Raw genomic sequence first — 16521 nt, 5'->3', positions numbered from 1 at the left:
ATGTAAATTTTGCTCAGAAGTAGGAACACTCTGCCACATAATCGGGGTGTGCGACTTTAGCCCAGAGCAACCTGCTCTCTTTCAGTCAACTACCGATCAAGAGCGATGGGAGATGCTGCTTCCCAGCCCCACTCTGCCAACCCAGCTTCAGCTGGTGGACAGAGCACAGGTGGCGCGGAGTGAATACGGGCCACAGTGATTAAGGAACCACTCCGCTGGGCCGCGCTCTGTGCCGTTCGGAAATCTGAGTAGAAGTATTTTCTCCTTTGCGCCTCCTCCTCCTACTCCTGCTGCTCCACCGTCTCTGCAGCCGAACTCGTCGCCTCCGTCCGCGACGGCAGAGACGGAGAAGTGAGATCGTCTTACACCGGATTTGAGGTTTTATTTTCTAAAAAAAAGTTTCCACTCATGTGCTACACCAATAAAACTCAACCAACCACCATTCATGCATCAGGCATTAATTCAACCTTACCAAGAATATCTGTTTAGAGTAATAGAGGGTGTGGTTAAGTGCATTTCACTCCTCTCTGGTTTCACTATAGGTAGAGTGACGTGAGTGAATTATGTGACGTCGCATTGGCAATCGTTGTGGGTGCCGTTTATAGCTTTGCTTTCAGAACACATTCACAAAGTGAATTAGCGCTAATTTTTTTTTTTTGGCATGTGACTCTAGAATACTTACAGGATAGCAAATATCATGTTTGGCATGTTTATGTTTATATCCCATCTCAGGTCCAGGTTGAAACTTTTGTTCCTTGCTCAGCTCAGAAACATGCGTACTACATTGAATTATTGGAATTACACAACCACTAAAGGGGACGGTACACATTACCATAACTAGTTTTCTTTCAAGTAATGGGTGACTTGGTAATTATTCTAAATTAGTTTTTGAACTCTTGAGTTATCTCAGATTGAAAGTGTTCTTTATTCTCGATAATGCCTGCCAATCTCCTTACCGAGTGGTTCAGATAGGAACTTTGGTAGCATGCAATTTTTAGTGCTTTCATTTTTGTCCGTGCAAGTCTCGCATAGAATTTTAAAGCCGCCCCAACAGTACTTTTTGATTTTGCTTTAAAGAGGAAAGCATCGATTTTGTCTTTCGAATACTGATGTACCTGATTCTGCAACAGAACGTATTTCCCCGCAAAGAGATAAATCATCCCTTCTTATAAAAAAACAAATATGCTTGCTTCTTGTTTACGTAGACGGTACTTACAAACATGAGTGTGTTGCAAGCTCGTACCTTGCCTTTGCGAGTACGTGCGATTAAGGTATGAGGCGAAAACCGCTGCGCAGTAACCTCGTCGCCTAAATGCCTTTTTCTGCCGACTTTGCGTCGCCTTCACGTTCCAAACGGGATGTTTTTTCGGTGGCGTCAGCCGGTAATCCTGCTATAAATGAAGGCCCATGGGGCTTACGCTGATAAAGCCTGCAAGTTGTTCAAAACTCTACTACATCTTCGGCTGCAAGTGGCGTAAGTGAAAAGCAGATATTTTTTGGACGACCCTCGGGCACAACCAAACTGCGCATGTTGAATAGGTGGAGTAAAAGATAAAGATTATTTTAGAAAATATGGGGGAAATTGAGGGTAGTAGAAAGAATAGAAGATTAGAAGAAGAATAGAAGAAGTCAAGTGCTCCTGATTCAGCAGCACCCTGCGTTGCCTTTCGCAGCAAATCTAACTGGTCCTCTAAAACTGAATTGGCCAGAGCCACCTTCCTCGCTTCTAAAAGAGTAATATGATTTGGGTTGTTCCCCTGTGGCCATGTGGTCGTGCGCTGTCTGGTTGTGTGCAAAAGCGTGCAGGTTCATCCCCATAGCTCGGAGACAGCGTTGGGGGATACTTGAGGGAATTTAGCCGGTTAGATAGGAGCCGGTGTCCCACACACTCTCGACTACTGTGGAATTGGTTAAGTTGCCTGCTTCCTTTCGGAACACCCTGCTTGACTGCTACAAGAACGCACAGCGCTGGAATGAGCACGTGGCTAAGGGCTGAAACTTGCAGCGGTTATGGGGAGAGGGGAAGTGATTTTCTGGAAATCGACCTTTTGTGGATGAGAGGGACAGTGGAGGGGTTAGGGCGGGGGAAGCTAAGCAGGATGGCCTTAAAATACTTTCGAACCTACAAAAAGTTAAGTTAAAGGAAAAAAAAATTACCTTAACTTCGCACTAGAGCACCGAATACTGTGCAAACAGCGAAGCTTATTCTTGGCTCGGTTAAATTTCTGCCTGGTTACGCTTGGAGACACGGAGGAGTTTTGTGCGTCTTTATGACTTGATACACTGCGAGTTTTCTGCATGGCGATGTCGTAAGCCCCGGAAAGAGCAATAGACACTCGGTCATCAGAGTATGTACAATCTGCCCGTTCCAACCGGCTTTGCGGTGAAGCTCCAAGAGTGGCGGACGGCGCAGCAAGGCGAGCGTTTGCTCAAGAATTTGGAATTTGTTCGGGAGGCATCGGTCGGGTTGCGAGAGGTGGCGTGTGGGGTGATAAATAAGAAGTTGGTCAACGTTGTCGCTATAATTTTTTTTTTCTTTTTGAACCGTCAAAACTGCACCACTTGTCGAAACAAGCTGTAGAGCGAGTCACCTCACGGCGAGTTTCCAAACTTAGGCTTGATTGATTGATTGATTGATTGATTGATTGATTGATTGATTGATTGATTGATTGATTGATTGATTGATTGATTGATTGATTGATTGATTGATTGATTGATTGATTGATTGATTGATTGATTGCTAGTGGTATCCCCTTTGAGAGGGTGTGATGACGTATCATCTTACCAAGAAAAATAAATATATCTATATTTATGTTTTATACTTTTCGTGTATTACTAGCGCTGCTCTGAGGGCAGGCAAATTTTTTTTTTTCTGTTTCAGGTGGTAGCGGTCCTAGGCGGTATTACCCTGTCTGCTTTTCGTTCACCAGCATTGTAATCTTCTTTTAATTGCCTCGGCAGCCTTGAAGTAAACTCCCTTTGTACTACCTTTAAATCCAAGAGCTTCTGGAAGCCGTATATTTCCCTCTTGAAAATTTCGATGGATATAGTCAAAGTCTGACACTATAGTGTCTGACACTTCTACATAAAGTCTGACACTTCTACATAGTTTCACTTTCTTTTGCGCAGACCACGCATGCCCCGTCATTTCATTCATACTTCTCCAAGAAGCCCTTCCCTCTCAGACAACCTGCTCTAGCCTCAAAAAGAAAACCACTTTCCTGGGATATATTGTAGAAATTTTCAATTCTGATGTCCAATTTCTCTGCCTGTACATCTCTGACGACGTTTCAGCTTCCATTTTTTGCCTTCATTTATTCGTTTCTATCTGATTTGAATCTTTCTTGGTTGCCTTGGCTGTCTGTTATTCTAAACTGCTCTGTCCGTATTTCATCGCTAGAATTCTCGTTTCCCTAACCACTGATTACCCAAGCTATTCATGTATAGAAACCTAAAATATTAAGCTGCCATCCTACGTTGATTCATTGCTCTCAAGCTGCCTCTGAGTATATTTTATTCCAAGCCTCTCGAACATCAAACGACGCCCACCCCATATCTTTTCCTGCACTGATTCGTTAGCTGTTTTAACATGTGTTCCTAGGGCCAAATGGCCTACCGTTCTACTGTTCACTTCAAGGCATGAAAGAGCGTTTGATTTTAAGCAAAGTACTTCATTCGCAAATGTGAGGCCCAGAACCATTACTCCTTTGCACATTCCTCACACTACTTCATATTTGTTATACCCCCACAGATCTTTATCCTTCATTATAGCTGCGTTGAACTTTCCTTTATAGTTAAGTTGCTCCTCGTGAGTTCTTAAGTAGTTGTCCCCTTCGCTTATTCACTCCCCCAAATATTTATATTCCTTGACTCTGCGTAATTCGCCATGCTGAATAGCCACTGAGTAAGGGCTGGTGTCATTGAAAGCCATTATCCCCGATTTTTCAGGGCTAAAACTTAACCCGAGGTCTGTGGCTTCCTCCCATTAATATTTATAAGGCGCTGCCCATCGTCCTGGTTATCAGCTAAATGAAAAATGTCGTCTACGTATAACAGTAACGGAGTACGCTGTAGTACCACTTCGCCTTGCCACATATGCTCTAAGTTGAACCCTAATTTACTTTCTTCCAGTTTCTTTTCTAACACTACCATGTAAACCATAAGCAGTACTGGGCTCAAAACGCATCCCTGTTTCAGTCCTCGATGGGTGTTGACCTGCTGGGCGCATTTCTGCACTTCCCATGTCAGGTTCACTCTATTAGCTTGATATATTGTTATAAGAAAATTTATTAACTCTTCATCTAAGCCCTGGAGTTTGAGTACCTCCACAGCAGTACTCTGTTTACGTTGTCATAGGTCCCCTTAATGTTTTACAACGTAATCTATAATGGTCTATTCTGTGCTTTCTCAGTATCAAGGCACTGTGTGATAACAAATTGTCATCCAAGCGTCTGTCTCGACTAAATTCGTTCTGCATTCCCCAATGATTTCATTTTCTTCCACTCATACTCGAGCTTCTGATTTTATCGCCTGCAATACGAATCTATACACCACTGCTGTTACTGTGAGTGGTGTATATGAATACTGGCGTTATTCCCTCTGCCTTTATATATTAAAATTCATCCTGCTTTCTGGCCAATCCTCCGGCATTTTCTTGAGCTATAACACCTTATCTATTTCCCTCTTAAACGATGCCTTACTTGTCGGTCCAAGCAGGTTTATCAGATGCATTGGTATTCCGTCCGGGCCCACTGATGTTTAGGGGAAACTTTTGGGATGCTTTTTTCCAATCAAAGTTGCTCAAACTTATTTCCTTTTCCATAGCCTTCTGTGGCGCTGATGTTTCCGAAGCAGGCCTCCCTAGCTCTATTTTCCTAAACTTCTTACTAATCACTCCATAAATAAGAGCCAACGCCTACTCCCCTTCTAAATGTTTCCCCTCCCCATCAATCAAAAATTTTGGATGAATGTCGTACCTCATGCTTAGCAAGTTTACATGGTTCCAAAACTTCTTGGATGCGATTTCGTCCTTCTTCCGTATTTCGGCCATCTATAATTCGCTTTTTTTTTATCTTTTCTTAACTGCACTTCTAATTTTTTTCTCTCAGTAACTATACCATTTTTCCTTCACTACCTCCGGTTCCATACCAGTTCTCTTTGCCTCTACGTAATCTAGACGCCTTTTTCGCTGGTCAATAGCCTCTTTTATTTCCTTATTTATTCAGCTTCTCGGCTTTCTCTTCCCTTTCCATCGGTTTCGTTGCTTGTCGTCATCTATGTTCTGCTTTATCAACCCGATAATTTCGTCGTAGTCCCAGTTTTTCCAAGGTACCTGTAGATTTCGTCTACCATCATATCGGCGGTAATATTTAACTGTTCAATGCTCAGGTTAGTTCATTCGGCTGTACCGATTTCTAAATTTGTCCGGGTTGCTCCTCCAAAGTTCAAGGGTAAGCCGATTGTGGTCGCTTCCTAAGCTGTCTGATCCATTTTCATCTATCCTCATTTCCCTCCATCTTTCGTATACTGTTTCCGAGACTAGATTGTAGTCAAGCTGAGCACGAGGTTGCGAGTTCGATTCCTGGCCGCGGCCGCCGCTTTTCTGATGGAGGCGAAAAGCAAAAACTCGCGTTTGCGCGAGATTACGGCGCATGTTAAAGATCCCCTGGTGGTCAAAATTAATCCGGAGCCCTCCACTAGGGCGCGCCACGTCGCCGGCGTTGCGTCGGCGGGTTAAACCGTACAATCAATCAATTACACTGTAGTCAATGCTGGACTGTCACTCACCGCATTCCCCTGTTTTAGTGGCAAAGATCCCGAGGGGCTGGGGGTGTTGGCGTCTTCTGTTGCCGTCGTCCTCGTAATTGTCGTCGTAATCGTCGTATCTTGTAGTCCCGGTACTAAAACACCGGGACACACTTCTACGCCTCGCGATAAAGAGCTTCGTGCTTCAAAGCGCAGAAACTTTTACAGCAAAGCTGTATACGTCTATCCTACCAGTTTATTCTCCATTGGGCAAAACGCCGAGGCGCCAAGAATACCCATATGCAATGGTTGCTTCGCCCCTCCCCATGTTTCACATTTGTGGAGATGGAGCACGATTATTTCGTTTTGTCTTTATAATATGGGAGCGCAGTGGTCTGGAGCATTATGCACACAAAATTAACGTGGAAGTTTGAATCGCCGCCTGTGTCTTGTTTTTTGCGTATCAGTTCTTTAACTTTCCTTTTTGCGCGATTTCACAGGCGGCCACCATTGCAGCAAAAAACTTCGTCAAGCCGTTACTTTTGCCGCGAAGAACCAGATCAATCCAAATACTTTCTACGTTTACTAATACTAGCCGGTTTACCTGACGTAGGTCCAGCATTAGAGAACCATTATGATCTATGTATTCATCCAAATCGTCCATGTGGGCATTGATATCTCAAACTAATCTTATTTCACCCTAATCTTTGAAGTTGTTTTTTTGTCTTGTAAGGCAGTTTACTATTTCCTCATTTTCCTCCCTAGCTCTGGTGCCCAGCCACAGATACACAACTTCTAACCATGTATTTTCCCCCGCTATGGCGCCTTTAACCTATACGTGCTCTTCACATCTTCCGTGCACTCTCTGCCAGTCGGTCCCTCGTTTAATAAGTATGCAAACGCCTACCCCTATCCTCATTTCTGCGATGATGTTGCATCCGTCACAGACGTAATTATCTATGACAGGTGGGGCTTCTAGGTCTCGGAAGTGAGTCTCGGCTAAGGCGTGCACGTTGATTTCTTCCCGTTCAAGTTGGTTATGAATTTTCGCCCACTTACCAGGTTTCCTACCTCCCTGCTTACTTATGAAGCTGATTAGATAGATAGATAAATGTAACTTTATTTGTAAATGGGCTGGGTCAGAGGCCTATAAGGATGGCAGCGAGGAAAAGATGGGTAAAATTAGTTATGATGTAGCTGATTAAATATAAATTGCAATTGTTTCTCCGTTTAGCTTTCCACTTAAGGGGTTTTGTGTCTTTTATTTAATTGTTCCCTCTTTTGTTTCCACGTATATCGCCTTCGTCTAACTTCTCAGCTATGAATACAGGTTCTCCGGTCAGCTGTACCCTGTCTGCTACTCAGCGTTGAGCGTGTATACGTCCCTCAATTCCAATTTGTCGCCTAGTTTGCCTTCATTAGCTTTGCGGGCCCCATTAAAAAGCCACCGCCCTGCCACCTCGTTTTGTATCCCGGGGCTGAAGTGAAACCTGCCCAACTCAAAAGCTTGCCTATGTCCAATGCTGGCCACTACCCTGTTTACGTCTATTACTTCAAACCTAAGTCCCCAGCCGCGCCTCTAGATCTCGCTGTTAGCAGCGAGCACTGCCCGTTCGGTGTGCACGCCCTGCTTTGTCACCTCCGGCATGGTGCAGACTGCAATCAGCACATTTGAGGTCGTTGCCCGCAGGTCGTTTGGCCCTTTCGCTATCTGCTGGCCAACGCTACGGAAACCAGCGAAAGAGGACGCAAAACACGAGGAGCGACGAGACAACCCAACGCTGCACTAGCACCTCTATTTGCTCTGGACTAGTCGCTAGTCCAGCGTTGTGTTGTCTCGACTCTCCTCGTGTCTTCCGTCATTTTTCGCTGGTTTCCGTTCCATCGATATGTACCAACAAGCCCAGCAAGCTGCACTCCTTGCCACGTGTTCCCTCCTCACCCTTGAGATCATCGTTAAGCCCCCCGTAATCACCACAAGATTTCTTGCTTTACTGGAGAAGGCTGGCTGCCCTTACGCTTTTGTCATCACATTCTGCATCATTTGACCTGGGAAACACTGGACATTCACCCCTATCCCCCTCTACTCTTCCCATCATGGCAACGCTGCTTTTCTTGATATTCGAATTTCCCGCAATGATTTCAACGCTATCTTCTGCCAAGTGCTGTTCTTTATTGTCACACCGCTTTCGGACTTAATTGGCTTGCCTATCTTTCAGCACGTGTGAGTAGCTGTCGCCTTTCTTATCTTCCGTCCCATGTGTCACCTCGGTGCATGCCTGTGCTCCGCAGCATGGGCCGAGGTGTTCTTCATTTGTTAGCGAAATGCCGCTCCTTTCTAGATTCCTCTCACCTGCTTCTAACTTTCCCTCAACGGCCCTTTGTTCGTCGCGTTCGTTACTTAGCTCTGCCTCCAGTCCTGCAACCCGCTTAGCAAAAGGCGAGTGATTCACTTCCACGCGTTTTACGCACGACATCACTAAGCATAGACGACACTTATCGGCCCCTTCGTCTGCCTGGGCTCCATTCCGCCGAAACTCCTCCGCGTCTACATGCCACAGACAGCTACCACACTGTGCCAGCTTTCTACCAGCGTTCATTTCCTCGTCTTAAAACCCGAGACAGCGAGAAAGAATCGTGCAGGTAAATACTTAGCCTCGGGTGTCCTCCGCTTCGCGGTCGTTCCGCTTTCCTTCACTGCAGTACATGCCGTTTGTCAGAGCATAAAAAAGCACGACCGCACAGGTGGGCTGCAGTGACTGACTTGTACCAGTTGCATCGCGCCCCCGACAGGTAGCGACACGAGTTCCACCCGAGCGCGGTGAGGTAAATCTGCTGTGAAGCTTTGGTGCCGGTGCAGACGATGACGTAATCGCTAAGCGAGGTTTTCCTGAGCACGTTTGCTAGACCAACCACCAGCTAAAACCTCATCGCTGTTAATAAAATCGACAGTTTTGAGCTCCGGATCTCCGCCCAGGTAATGGAGCGCTTCGGTTGAATAGACTTTGGATTTATTTAGGCCATGCTGATTAAAGTAACGCGTACTTGGTGTAGTGTACAAAGCCGTATATGAAAGTCCCCTCAGTCAGAAAGCCGGCGGGACAACGGTATTACGAAACACAAAGCTGCCTGTGGAACAGCATGCAAACTGACATAGGTATTATTCAATTGCGCATCGTCACTTTATGGGTGACGGCAGCAGTACGATTGAAGGTGACTGGTCCCAGAGAACAACATAGTTTAGAAACAAATGAAAGGGTAATTTTTTGATGAATGCAGTGAAATGAAGGAGAGCGTGGCGCCCTAGTACGTCCGCACGCTGACTAATTGAAGTGGTGTGAGCTATGGCAGGGGTGGAAACATGTCTGCATTAGGAAAGTAAGGTCATCCTAAATAGAATATATATGCGACAGCGAATGACCATTTGCTTTGAAGAGCACTTTCAGTTTAGAAAATCACTGAGAAATACTTCGCAGTGTGGCGTGGAGGCCTACAAAAGTACAAAACAGAAAGAAAAGTTGACGTCAGAGTTGTGCTTCTGTTTGTCGGATCGTATGGGTAAGCACGCTAAGTTCCGCTTTCGGCATGTAAAATTCCGAGGATAAGAAACGGCCCCATAGATTGCTTTAGCGGTTGCTGCTTAGGTTACGCATACTTCACAAAGATTCAGATGATCCGCATGCACCGTACGGAAGCTCATGACCCACAATGAATATTAGCGATTGCTGCATTGCCGTTTTTTCCTCCTGTTCGCCTTTTTCAGAAGCAAGTTCCCAATTCGTCAAGATGAGGCTTCTTCTGGTGTCCGTTGTCCTCGCTGTTCTTGCAGGTAATAACTCTTTTTTTATCGTACAGATAATCCTTTGAACTTCCCGTATTTTGAGCCACCGCGATCGCTATAGAGTCCAAAGCTAATACAAGCAAGGTAAAGCGCTAGTGTTTTTTTTGAGTACTGTTTAGTAATATTGCGCTTTCGCGCTGAAATTGCTAATCCTAGAATCCCACAAAAAACTTGACATCCAGCAGTCATCTCCATAAAATACCTCTCCCTACTCCGCTAAAGTATGCCGCGACGACATAAGACTACCAAGTATTCTGTGATAGCTGACTGAATTTCGCGATGTCAGCCATAGCTTTCATTCAGGTTCTCTCTCTCCATGCCCATGCTATTTATAAATGAAAATATACAGTCGGCGACCGTTTACTCGGACGCCGAAAATTCTGACGCGCTTGTTTATTCGGACAGTTTCGTGGCGCGGCCACTTGTCCCATTGAAGTACATGGTATATCCACGACCGATAGTCCGGACGCTGCAAAGCACTCTATTCGATTTTTCGGACTCCGCCTTCGGTGCTCTTAGAATTTTTGCGGCCGAATACCAACAGTGAACCAAGGAGTCATCAAGAACGTGAAGCTACACTACCAATCGCGCCTTCGGAATCGTGTGCTGTTGTGTGTGGACAGGGACAAAACCTGCGTTGTGGATGTACTGTCGGCTATCGGCATCCTGTCTGATGCTTCGAGGGCAATGACGCAGGACGCGATCCGCAGCTGAGATGCCGCCTGCCGCAGCATCCGACATTTTTTATGACCTCCGGGCAGTCGATGTCGATGTTGGAGCGGCTACATTTGAAGATTTCACCAATATCGACAGGGTCATCCTGCCGTGCGCCGAGTAGGATGACGACGAAATCCTATGCCGGGTTCTCGAACCGGCGCAGTTTGAGAGCGACTCCGATGGTGACGTGCCACCAACGCGAGATGCATCAAATACTGATCTTGCGGGAGCCCTTACATTGCTATTGTCTGGCTACGGTGACGGAGCAGTTAGTTGCGCGTAAGCGTGATTGTGTGCAAACGCGCTTACGTACGTTTTTCCAGGCGTTGGGCCAATGAAAGATTTTTTTTTTTCAGTGAATCCTTTGTTTCGGAGTCCCGGGTATTCAGACTTATCGGCGGTTCCCGTCGAGTCCGAAAAAGCGGTCAGCCACATTAGTTTTAAGAATTTGACTGTTCTGTTTCAAAATAACCTACACCATAATTTCAGCGACTTTGAAGTGCACAATTAAATGCGCGAATTGACTAGCTACACACCACGTTTAACCGAAAGAGCGGAGAGGTGTAGTGTTCTGTTTTTGTTTCTTCATATCTTCTTTCCTCTGCATTGAACTGGACACGGCAAATTATCTTTCTTACCAATGCGCTGCCGCCCTGACTTATAAGAAGGTGGGAGAGAGGGGAATTCAACACTGAGGTACGCTGGAATATTGGCAACCTGCCTGGTCATGTTAATCGGAAGTCTCGTAAATCTATGGGCCTATTTCGCAGTTTACAAGTGTAAAGATTCTTTACTGTCCTTCACATGATTTCTGCACCGAGTACCAGAAGAGGTTTGCTTCTTTTACAATAAACAGCCACAAACCTAATGAGGGCAATAAGCCGTTTACTATGAGACCTGCCGACCGAGTGTGTGAAGTCGAGGTGCAAAAGCAGCAACCCGACCGAAATGATGAGTAAAGTGGGAATGAGGGGCATTATCTGTGATGGCATCTCGGAGGGGCAGGGGCGGGCACGCCCTGTAAGCGTAGGAGGGCTGGTTCCAAAGTACCAGTTTTTGGAGGCATGACTTTGATTTTAGGATTGAGAATCACTGCCCAAACATCATTCATATTGGAATTCCGTACAAAGAAAATGCGGTTTTCTCTCTCAGAAGTTCGAAGACCATTAAGGATATACAAAAACTCGCTGTACCGGAATTTCCAGCTCAATGAAAAAAACTGGGCTCAGAGAGATAGCATTGATTTCTTATGCAGTGATTTCTGTTTTCCCGCTGATCACTCGACCTCTACAGGTCAAAAATGGCCCCTTAAATAAAACATTACTACATTACTAACACGCGTTGTTAGTAAACTGATTGATTGATTGTGGTGCTTAACGCTCCGACGCAACACAGGCGATGACGCGCGCCGTAGTGGAGGGCTCCGGAATAATTTTTACCACCTGAGGATCTTTTTTTTTTTGGTAACAATAACTTTATTTACAAATATATACAGAGCCGTATGCAGTGATTACAGTGGTTTCCGAGCACATCAGAACATGGCTTTACTTAAACATAAAAAGAAGGCGATCGGCTATCATGCGAGGAGAGGGTCAGAATGCTTGGCCAAGTAACTGTAAGCCAACCGAGGAGTATTGCCCGCGAAGTCACAGATCGTTTGTGAAACTTAAGCAAGAGAGATTGCCCACAGGGCTACTGTGTCATTGCACAAAGTTTGAAGTGAACGGGATAGAGGGAAGGGAGAAAATAGAGCTCTTGGGTAAAGCCATTTCTTGGTATAACTGGGCACCAGCGTTACCCGGGGCTAGCCCTCAAATTGCGTCCCATTTTCTCTGCTGTTGTGACTTGAAATCCATGAGAGCTCGCGTTCTCCAATCCAGTGCGTCGCGTAGCTTGAAGTCTGCCTCATCCCCGTCGAGGGCGGCAATTGCCCATTGTGCCTTTTGGACAAAGTGCCGCCACGCCGGTCGGGGGCGTTTAGTACATTCGACGGCGTCGACTCTCGCCCTCCATAGCGAGTGGAGCCCTATTACGTGGACACAGTCGCGAAGGAGCGGGCGTTCCGAGGCCGCGTCTAGGAACTTCAGATTTGTCCAAGTGATTTTCTAGCGCGTGTTGAAGGAGCACTGCAGCTCATCCCAGAAGTAGAACGCCATGTTACAGTCCATGAATACGTGCTCGGACGTTTCCCTTCCTCCGCACAGCAGACAGTTGGCCCCTCCCGGCAGAAAAAAAAACCGCGTTTTTTTCTTTAACGTGCTCCGAAATCTCGTACACACGGGCGTTTTTGCTTTTCGCCTACACCAGAAAAGCGGCTGCCGCGGCCGGGAATCGAACCCGCGACCTTTTGCTCAGCAGCGTAACGCCTTAGGCACGGAGTCACCGCTGCGGGTGTTAGCAAAATGCATGTACAGGGCCGTCAACTTTAAGTGCGAACACGGCGCAGCGTGGCCGCGTTCCGCGGAGCGCCAGCGCACAGGCCGCGGCCACGCATCGAAACTAAGTGGCGCAGGCGCACGCAGAAACTACACAACGGGTCGCAAAGAGGAAAGTGCCCTTTCCCTCAACTCAGTCGCGGCGTTCCAAGACGCTACAAGCATGCCGAGAGTTAGTCATGCTTCACTGCAAAGAAAGCTGGCCGCGCTCCCGCGCTAGCAGACGACACGAAGCCCCGCCTCGAAGCCCCTATGCGCCTGCGCCACTTAGCTTCGATGCGCGGCCGCGGCCTGTGCGCCGGCTCCCCGCGGAACGCAGCCACTTTGCGCGGTGTTCGCACCTAAAGTGGGTGGCCCTGTATGCCTACATCTATGCCTACATCTCATATGCCTACATCTCAAATATTTTTACTAGCGAAGAGCACTGATGTCTAAACTAAAGGTACGACTCAAATCCCACACGTTGCTATGTCGGTGGCGTGCACCTGAACGATGAAATGAATGCAGTGCAGTATGAGAACACGTTGCTATTTTGTTACTATGTTGAACCGTAATCAAACTTGTAGAATTCCGTTCTGTGTTGTGTTCTTGGTCAGCAAGTGCAATTGCGTATACTTTGTAAGAACTCCTTGCTTATGTAATACCCTATTAGGGATATTAAGGCTGAATAAATCAAGATCATGATCACGATGATGATACCGTTGTGCATGCAGCGCAACTCCAAGGATCGAGCGGTCAGAATAATCCAGGTGACAATTCTGAGCGTAAGTACACCATTTATACGTTTCTGGGACAGTACGGGTAGATTGAACGGTGGCCACTAATAAAAATGCAATAGCAATTTGTTGAAATTCGGACATGACAAATTTTAGCTTGAATATACCTGTGGTCTAAAAACTTGTGCATTCGTTCTGATGCTTGCGAGCAGAATATTTAACTACCTCGGAAATAGTAGCGCCTAACAGCACCACAAGTGTTGCGGTAGCTTTTTGCTGTGTAATAATGACTGCAGAACTAACCAACAAAAAAAAACTGCAGCACAATTGCACTCTCATGCTAATAGCAATGATAAAACGACATCTGTTGAAAATATTTGACAATATTTACCAGAACAAGTACACGCCTTCTTTCCACATCCACTACTGAAATACTGCATGGGAACCAAAAATCACTGCGCGTGAAGGAAGAATACGAATTCACCGTCCTTATATTCTTTCACACGCCTCACCACAGTGTCGCTGCCATGGCCTTAGCACAGTAGTGTTTTTTTCTGAAATGTTTGCGTGTGTTATTCGCTGAAGCTACACCTGGGCTACGGAGCACATCCCACTGGGGTGGGGGGGGGGGGGGGGGTGCCTGGATCACTTTTTACCGCTGCGGATATTTAACATGTTGCTACATTTCAACAAGAGCGTTTTTTTGTAATTTTTGGGAAGTTTTCGTGTCGGTAAGCTCCGCAGTTGTGGCATCAAAGCGTGAAGGAAAATAACACCAAGCTCGGGCATTTGCGTTGTGTACACACGTCGGAATATTTGCCTGGGAAAGAGGACGCTGAAAATACGCTCGTGATTTCATTCCGATATCACTTGTAGCCGACCGTCCTCCTAGATACGTATCATGCATTCTTATGTCTTCTATCTGCAGCTCTGGGCCACGGCTGTCCTTCGAACCCAGACATGTGCAGGCAGTACTGCTTCAGCAAGGGAGCACTGTCGGGCGTCTGCACTGATCCTTATAGGGAAACCTGCTGGTGCCAATATTTAATCCCTCACTTTTGAAGTGGATACCTTGTAGAATGAGGCGTTACTGAAAGAATAAACGTGACGAGATGTACTTGTGAAATACTCCTCATCCGTCTCACGTGCACATTAGAAACATAGCTGCAGCACTGACTACGGCTTAATTATACGAGCTAGGCTCGAATTTTTAAACCTTCAGCGGTTTTTCAGCATTTTTTTGGGAAACTGAGCTACAGAGTACAGCTATCCTACTCGCAACGAACGCAGGAACCAAAAAGTAGAATTCTCAAAACAGCGTACAATGCTGTATGTTTAGTGGGTGAAAGACGTCATGTACGACGTAACATTATAATGCGAAACGTCGTGTATAGGGAAGACTGACCGCGGCCATTATGACCAGTTGAAGTAGCCCCCATAAAATTTAAAATATGTTGATGAGGACCCTTCTTCCTTCCTCTGCTAAAAATGCACTCATGAGCAGATGTTCTGCCAATCCAAAATTCTAGGCAGAAGACTGGACTAAACAGAAGCTGGATAACTTTGGAAGGTCTACCAGATGAAGCAAAAAGGAACGGATTGTGCCAGAGAGAGGTCCATCTTTCTTAACGAGTGTGAAATGAGATGGTTTGATACCGGCCGTCTATATCCTCAGAAGTGGTCTGGTTACGTTATACGCAGATCCAGTGTGCGCATTACTGTCGTATATATGTCGTGTCCCCACATCGTAATCAATTGTTTGATAATAGAACTGAAGCGGTTTCCTTTCAACCGCCTGCCTTTTTGGCACCTAAACCACGTCGTGAAGTACAATCAACAGGTTGAGAACGCTGTCCAGTGATGCACATCCACCCAGAGGAGATACCCTGTTAAATATTACACTATGGAGATGTTTCTACAGCCACATCTGCTTGTGAAAATGTGCTTGCGGTGAGCGTACCATGCAGGCGGTGTTATCAATAATATCGCAGGCAAGACTTTCCGCCAATGGCACAAGTGGAAGAAGCTCGATACCCACGTCTGGCACATTATTTTAAACATAGTAGGGCAAAAACTTTCCCGCCTCCTCAGCGGTATTACTCGAGATACCAAGAAGTGTACACAAAAGAAAGCTGCTAAAGACCTCCTCTGCTCCGACCTACGTGGAACCACATTTATAAAACCGCCCTATTCGGGCACTGTTCGACAGCGAGGTCGAACAAGTAAAAGCAGTGAAACAGTGCAGAAAGTGGCAAAGCTGTAAATTGGAACAAACTCAAAGACCACAGTCCCACCTATTTATACAAAAGAGGAAATGTGAATGAATTTAACTGTGGAACAGCCTCAGATAAGCCAATTATAGATGCGGCTAATCTTACAAAGATCAGCCCGGCGACACGGCTCGCTCTCTGTGATGGTGAGGGTTGAGATAAGGGCATGTCAGCTATTCAAAGGGTCCTGACAGATACCTTGAACGTAGCAAATAAACGTGGGCAATCACTGCGCCATGAATCTCTTGAGACCTGTTCAAACTGTAACTATAAGCAGCGGAGCTCTTTAACTTTGTGTTCCATCCGTGTCTGGGCATCACTTCAAACTGGGCGCCGCAAAGTGGAGAGGGTAATATGCTATGCTAATGAGCGAGAGGTGAATTTGAATGGAGGCAAGGAGCCGATGAGCAGGTGTGGTGAGTCCGCACCTCAGGAAAAAGCGATTCCCGTGTCGGAATCGGACCTTGATTCCCTTGCGTTATCAAACCGGAATCTATCAGATAGCAGGATCATTGCATTCGGAGCACTCAGAAGTGTGTGTGTGTGGGGGGGGGGGGGGGTTATTTAGCGGGAGCTAGCTTTGCATTTGGCTGAGTTGAAGTGGACCGGTTCGGAATTTGGCAGTTTGGATTTTGGATTTGAGATAAGCGGATTGTGCACTTTGATTTGACTAAATTTGCGTAGAGGATGCTTCGAATTTGCGAGCGGAGCTTTTTAAGCTTGAGCTCCAACAGACCCTGGCGTCGTTAAAAACTGGACGCAGCAAACTTAAGAGGAGGAAAATGCTACACCAAGAA

The 16521-nt window shown here is 46.1% G+C and overlaps 1 protein-coding gene across 1 annotated transcript; it reads left to right on the top strand.

The window, feature by feature from the left end:
• Positions 1-1377: 1377 nt before the first annotated feature.
• On the top strand, positions 1378-14580 carry LOC144149795 (uncharacterized). The gene is made up of 4 exons (XM_077681438.1): positions 1378-1474; positions 9509-9574; positions 13452-13502; positions 14383-14580. The coding sequence occupies exons 1-4, from the start codon at positions 1408-1410 to the stop codon at positions 14514-14516; spliced, it is 318 nt and encodes a 105-aa protein (XP_077537564.1). The 5' UTR covers positions 1378-1407; the 3' UTR covers positions 14517-14580.
• Positions 14581-16521: the final 1941 nt, after the last annotated feature.

This window comes from Haemaphysalis longicornis, unplaced genomic scaffold (genome assembly GCF_048455015.1).
Source record: "Haemaphysalis longicornis isolate Haplotype H1 unplaced genomic scaffold, Haemaphysalis longicornis Haplotype H1 scaffold_8, whole genome shotgun sequence".
NCBI lineage: Eukaryota > Metazoa > Arthropoda > Arachnida > Ixodida > Ixodidae > Haemaphysalis > Haemaphysalis longicornis.
The sequence above is the reverse complement of the archived record's forward strand: the minus strand, read 5'-3'. Positions and strand labels throughout refer to the sequence as shown.

What these genes read in the sequence shown, in the direction of transcription:
- LOC144149795 (XM_077681438.1), top strand. Translation starts at nt 1,408, where the DNA reads ATGGGGCTTACGCTGATAAAGCCTGCAAGTTGTTCAAAACTCTACTAC. An exon ending in TGTCCTCGCTGTTCTTGCAG is followed by an intron (nt 9,575 to 13,451) that starts GTAATAACTCTT and finishes TTGTGCATGCAG; the next exon opens with CGCAACTCCAAGGATCGAGC. An exon ending in TCCAGGTGACAATTCTGAGC is followed by an intron (nt 13,503 to 14,382) that starts GTAAGTACACCA and finishes TTCTATCTGCAG; the next exon opens with CTCTGGGCCACGGCTGTCCT.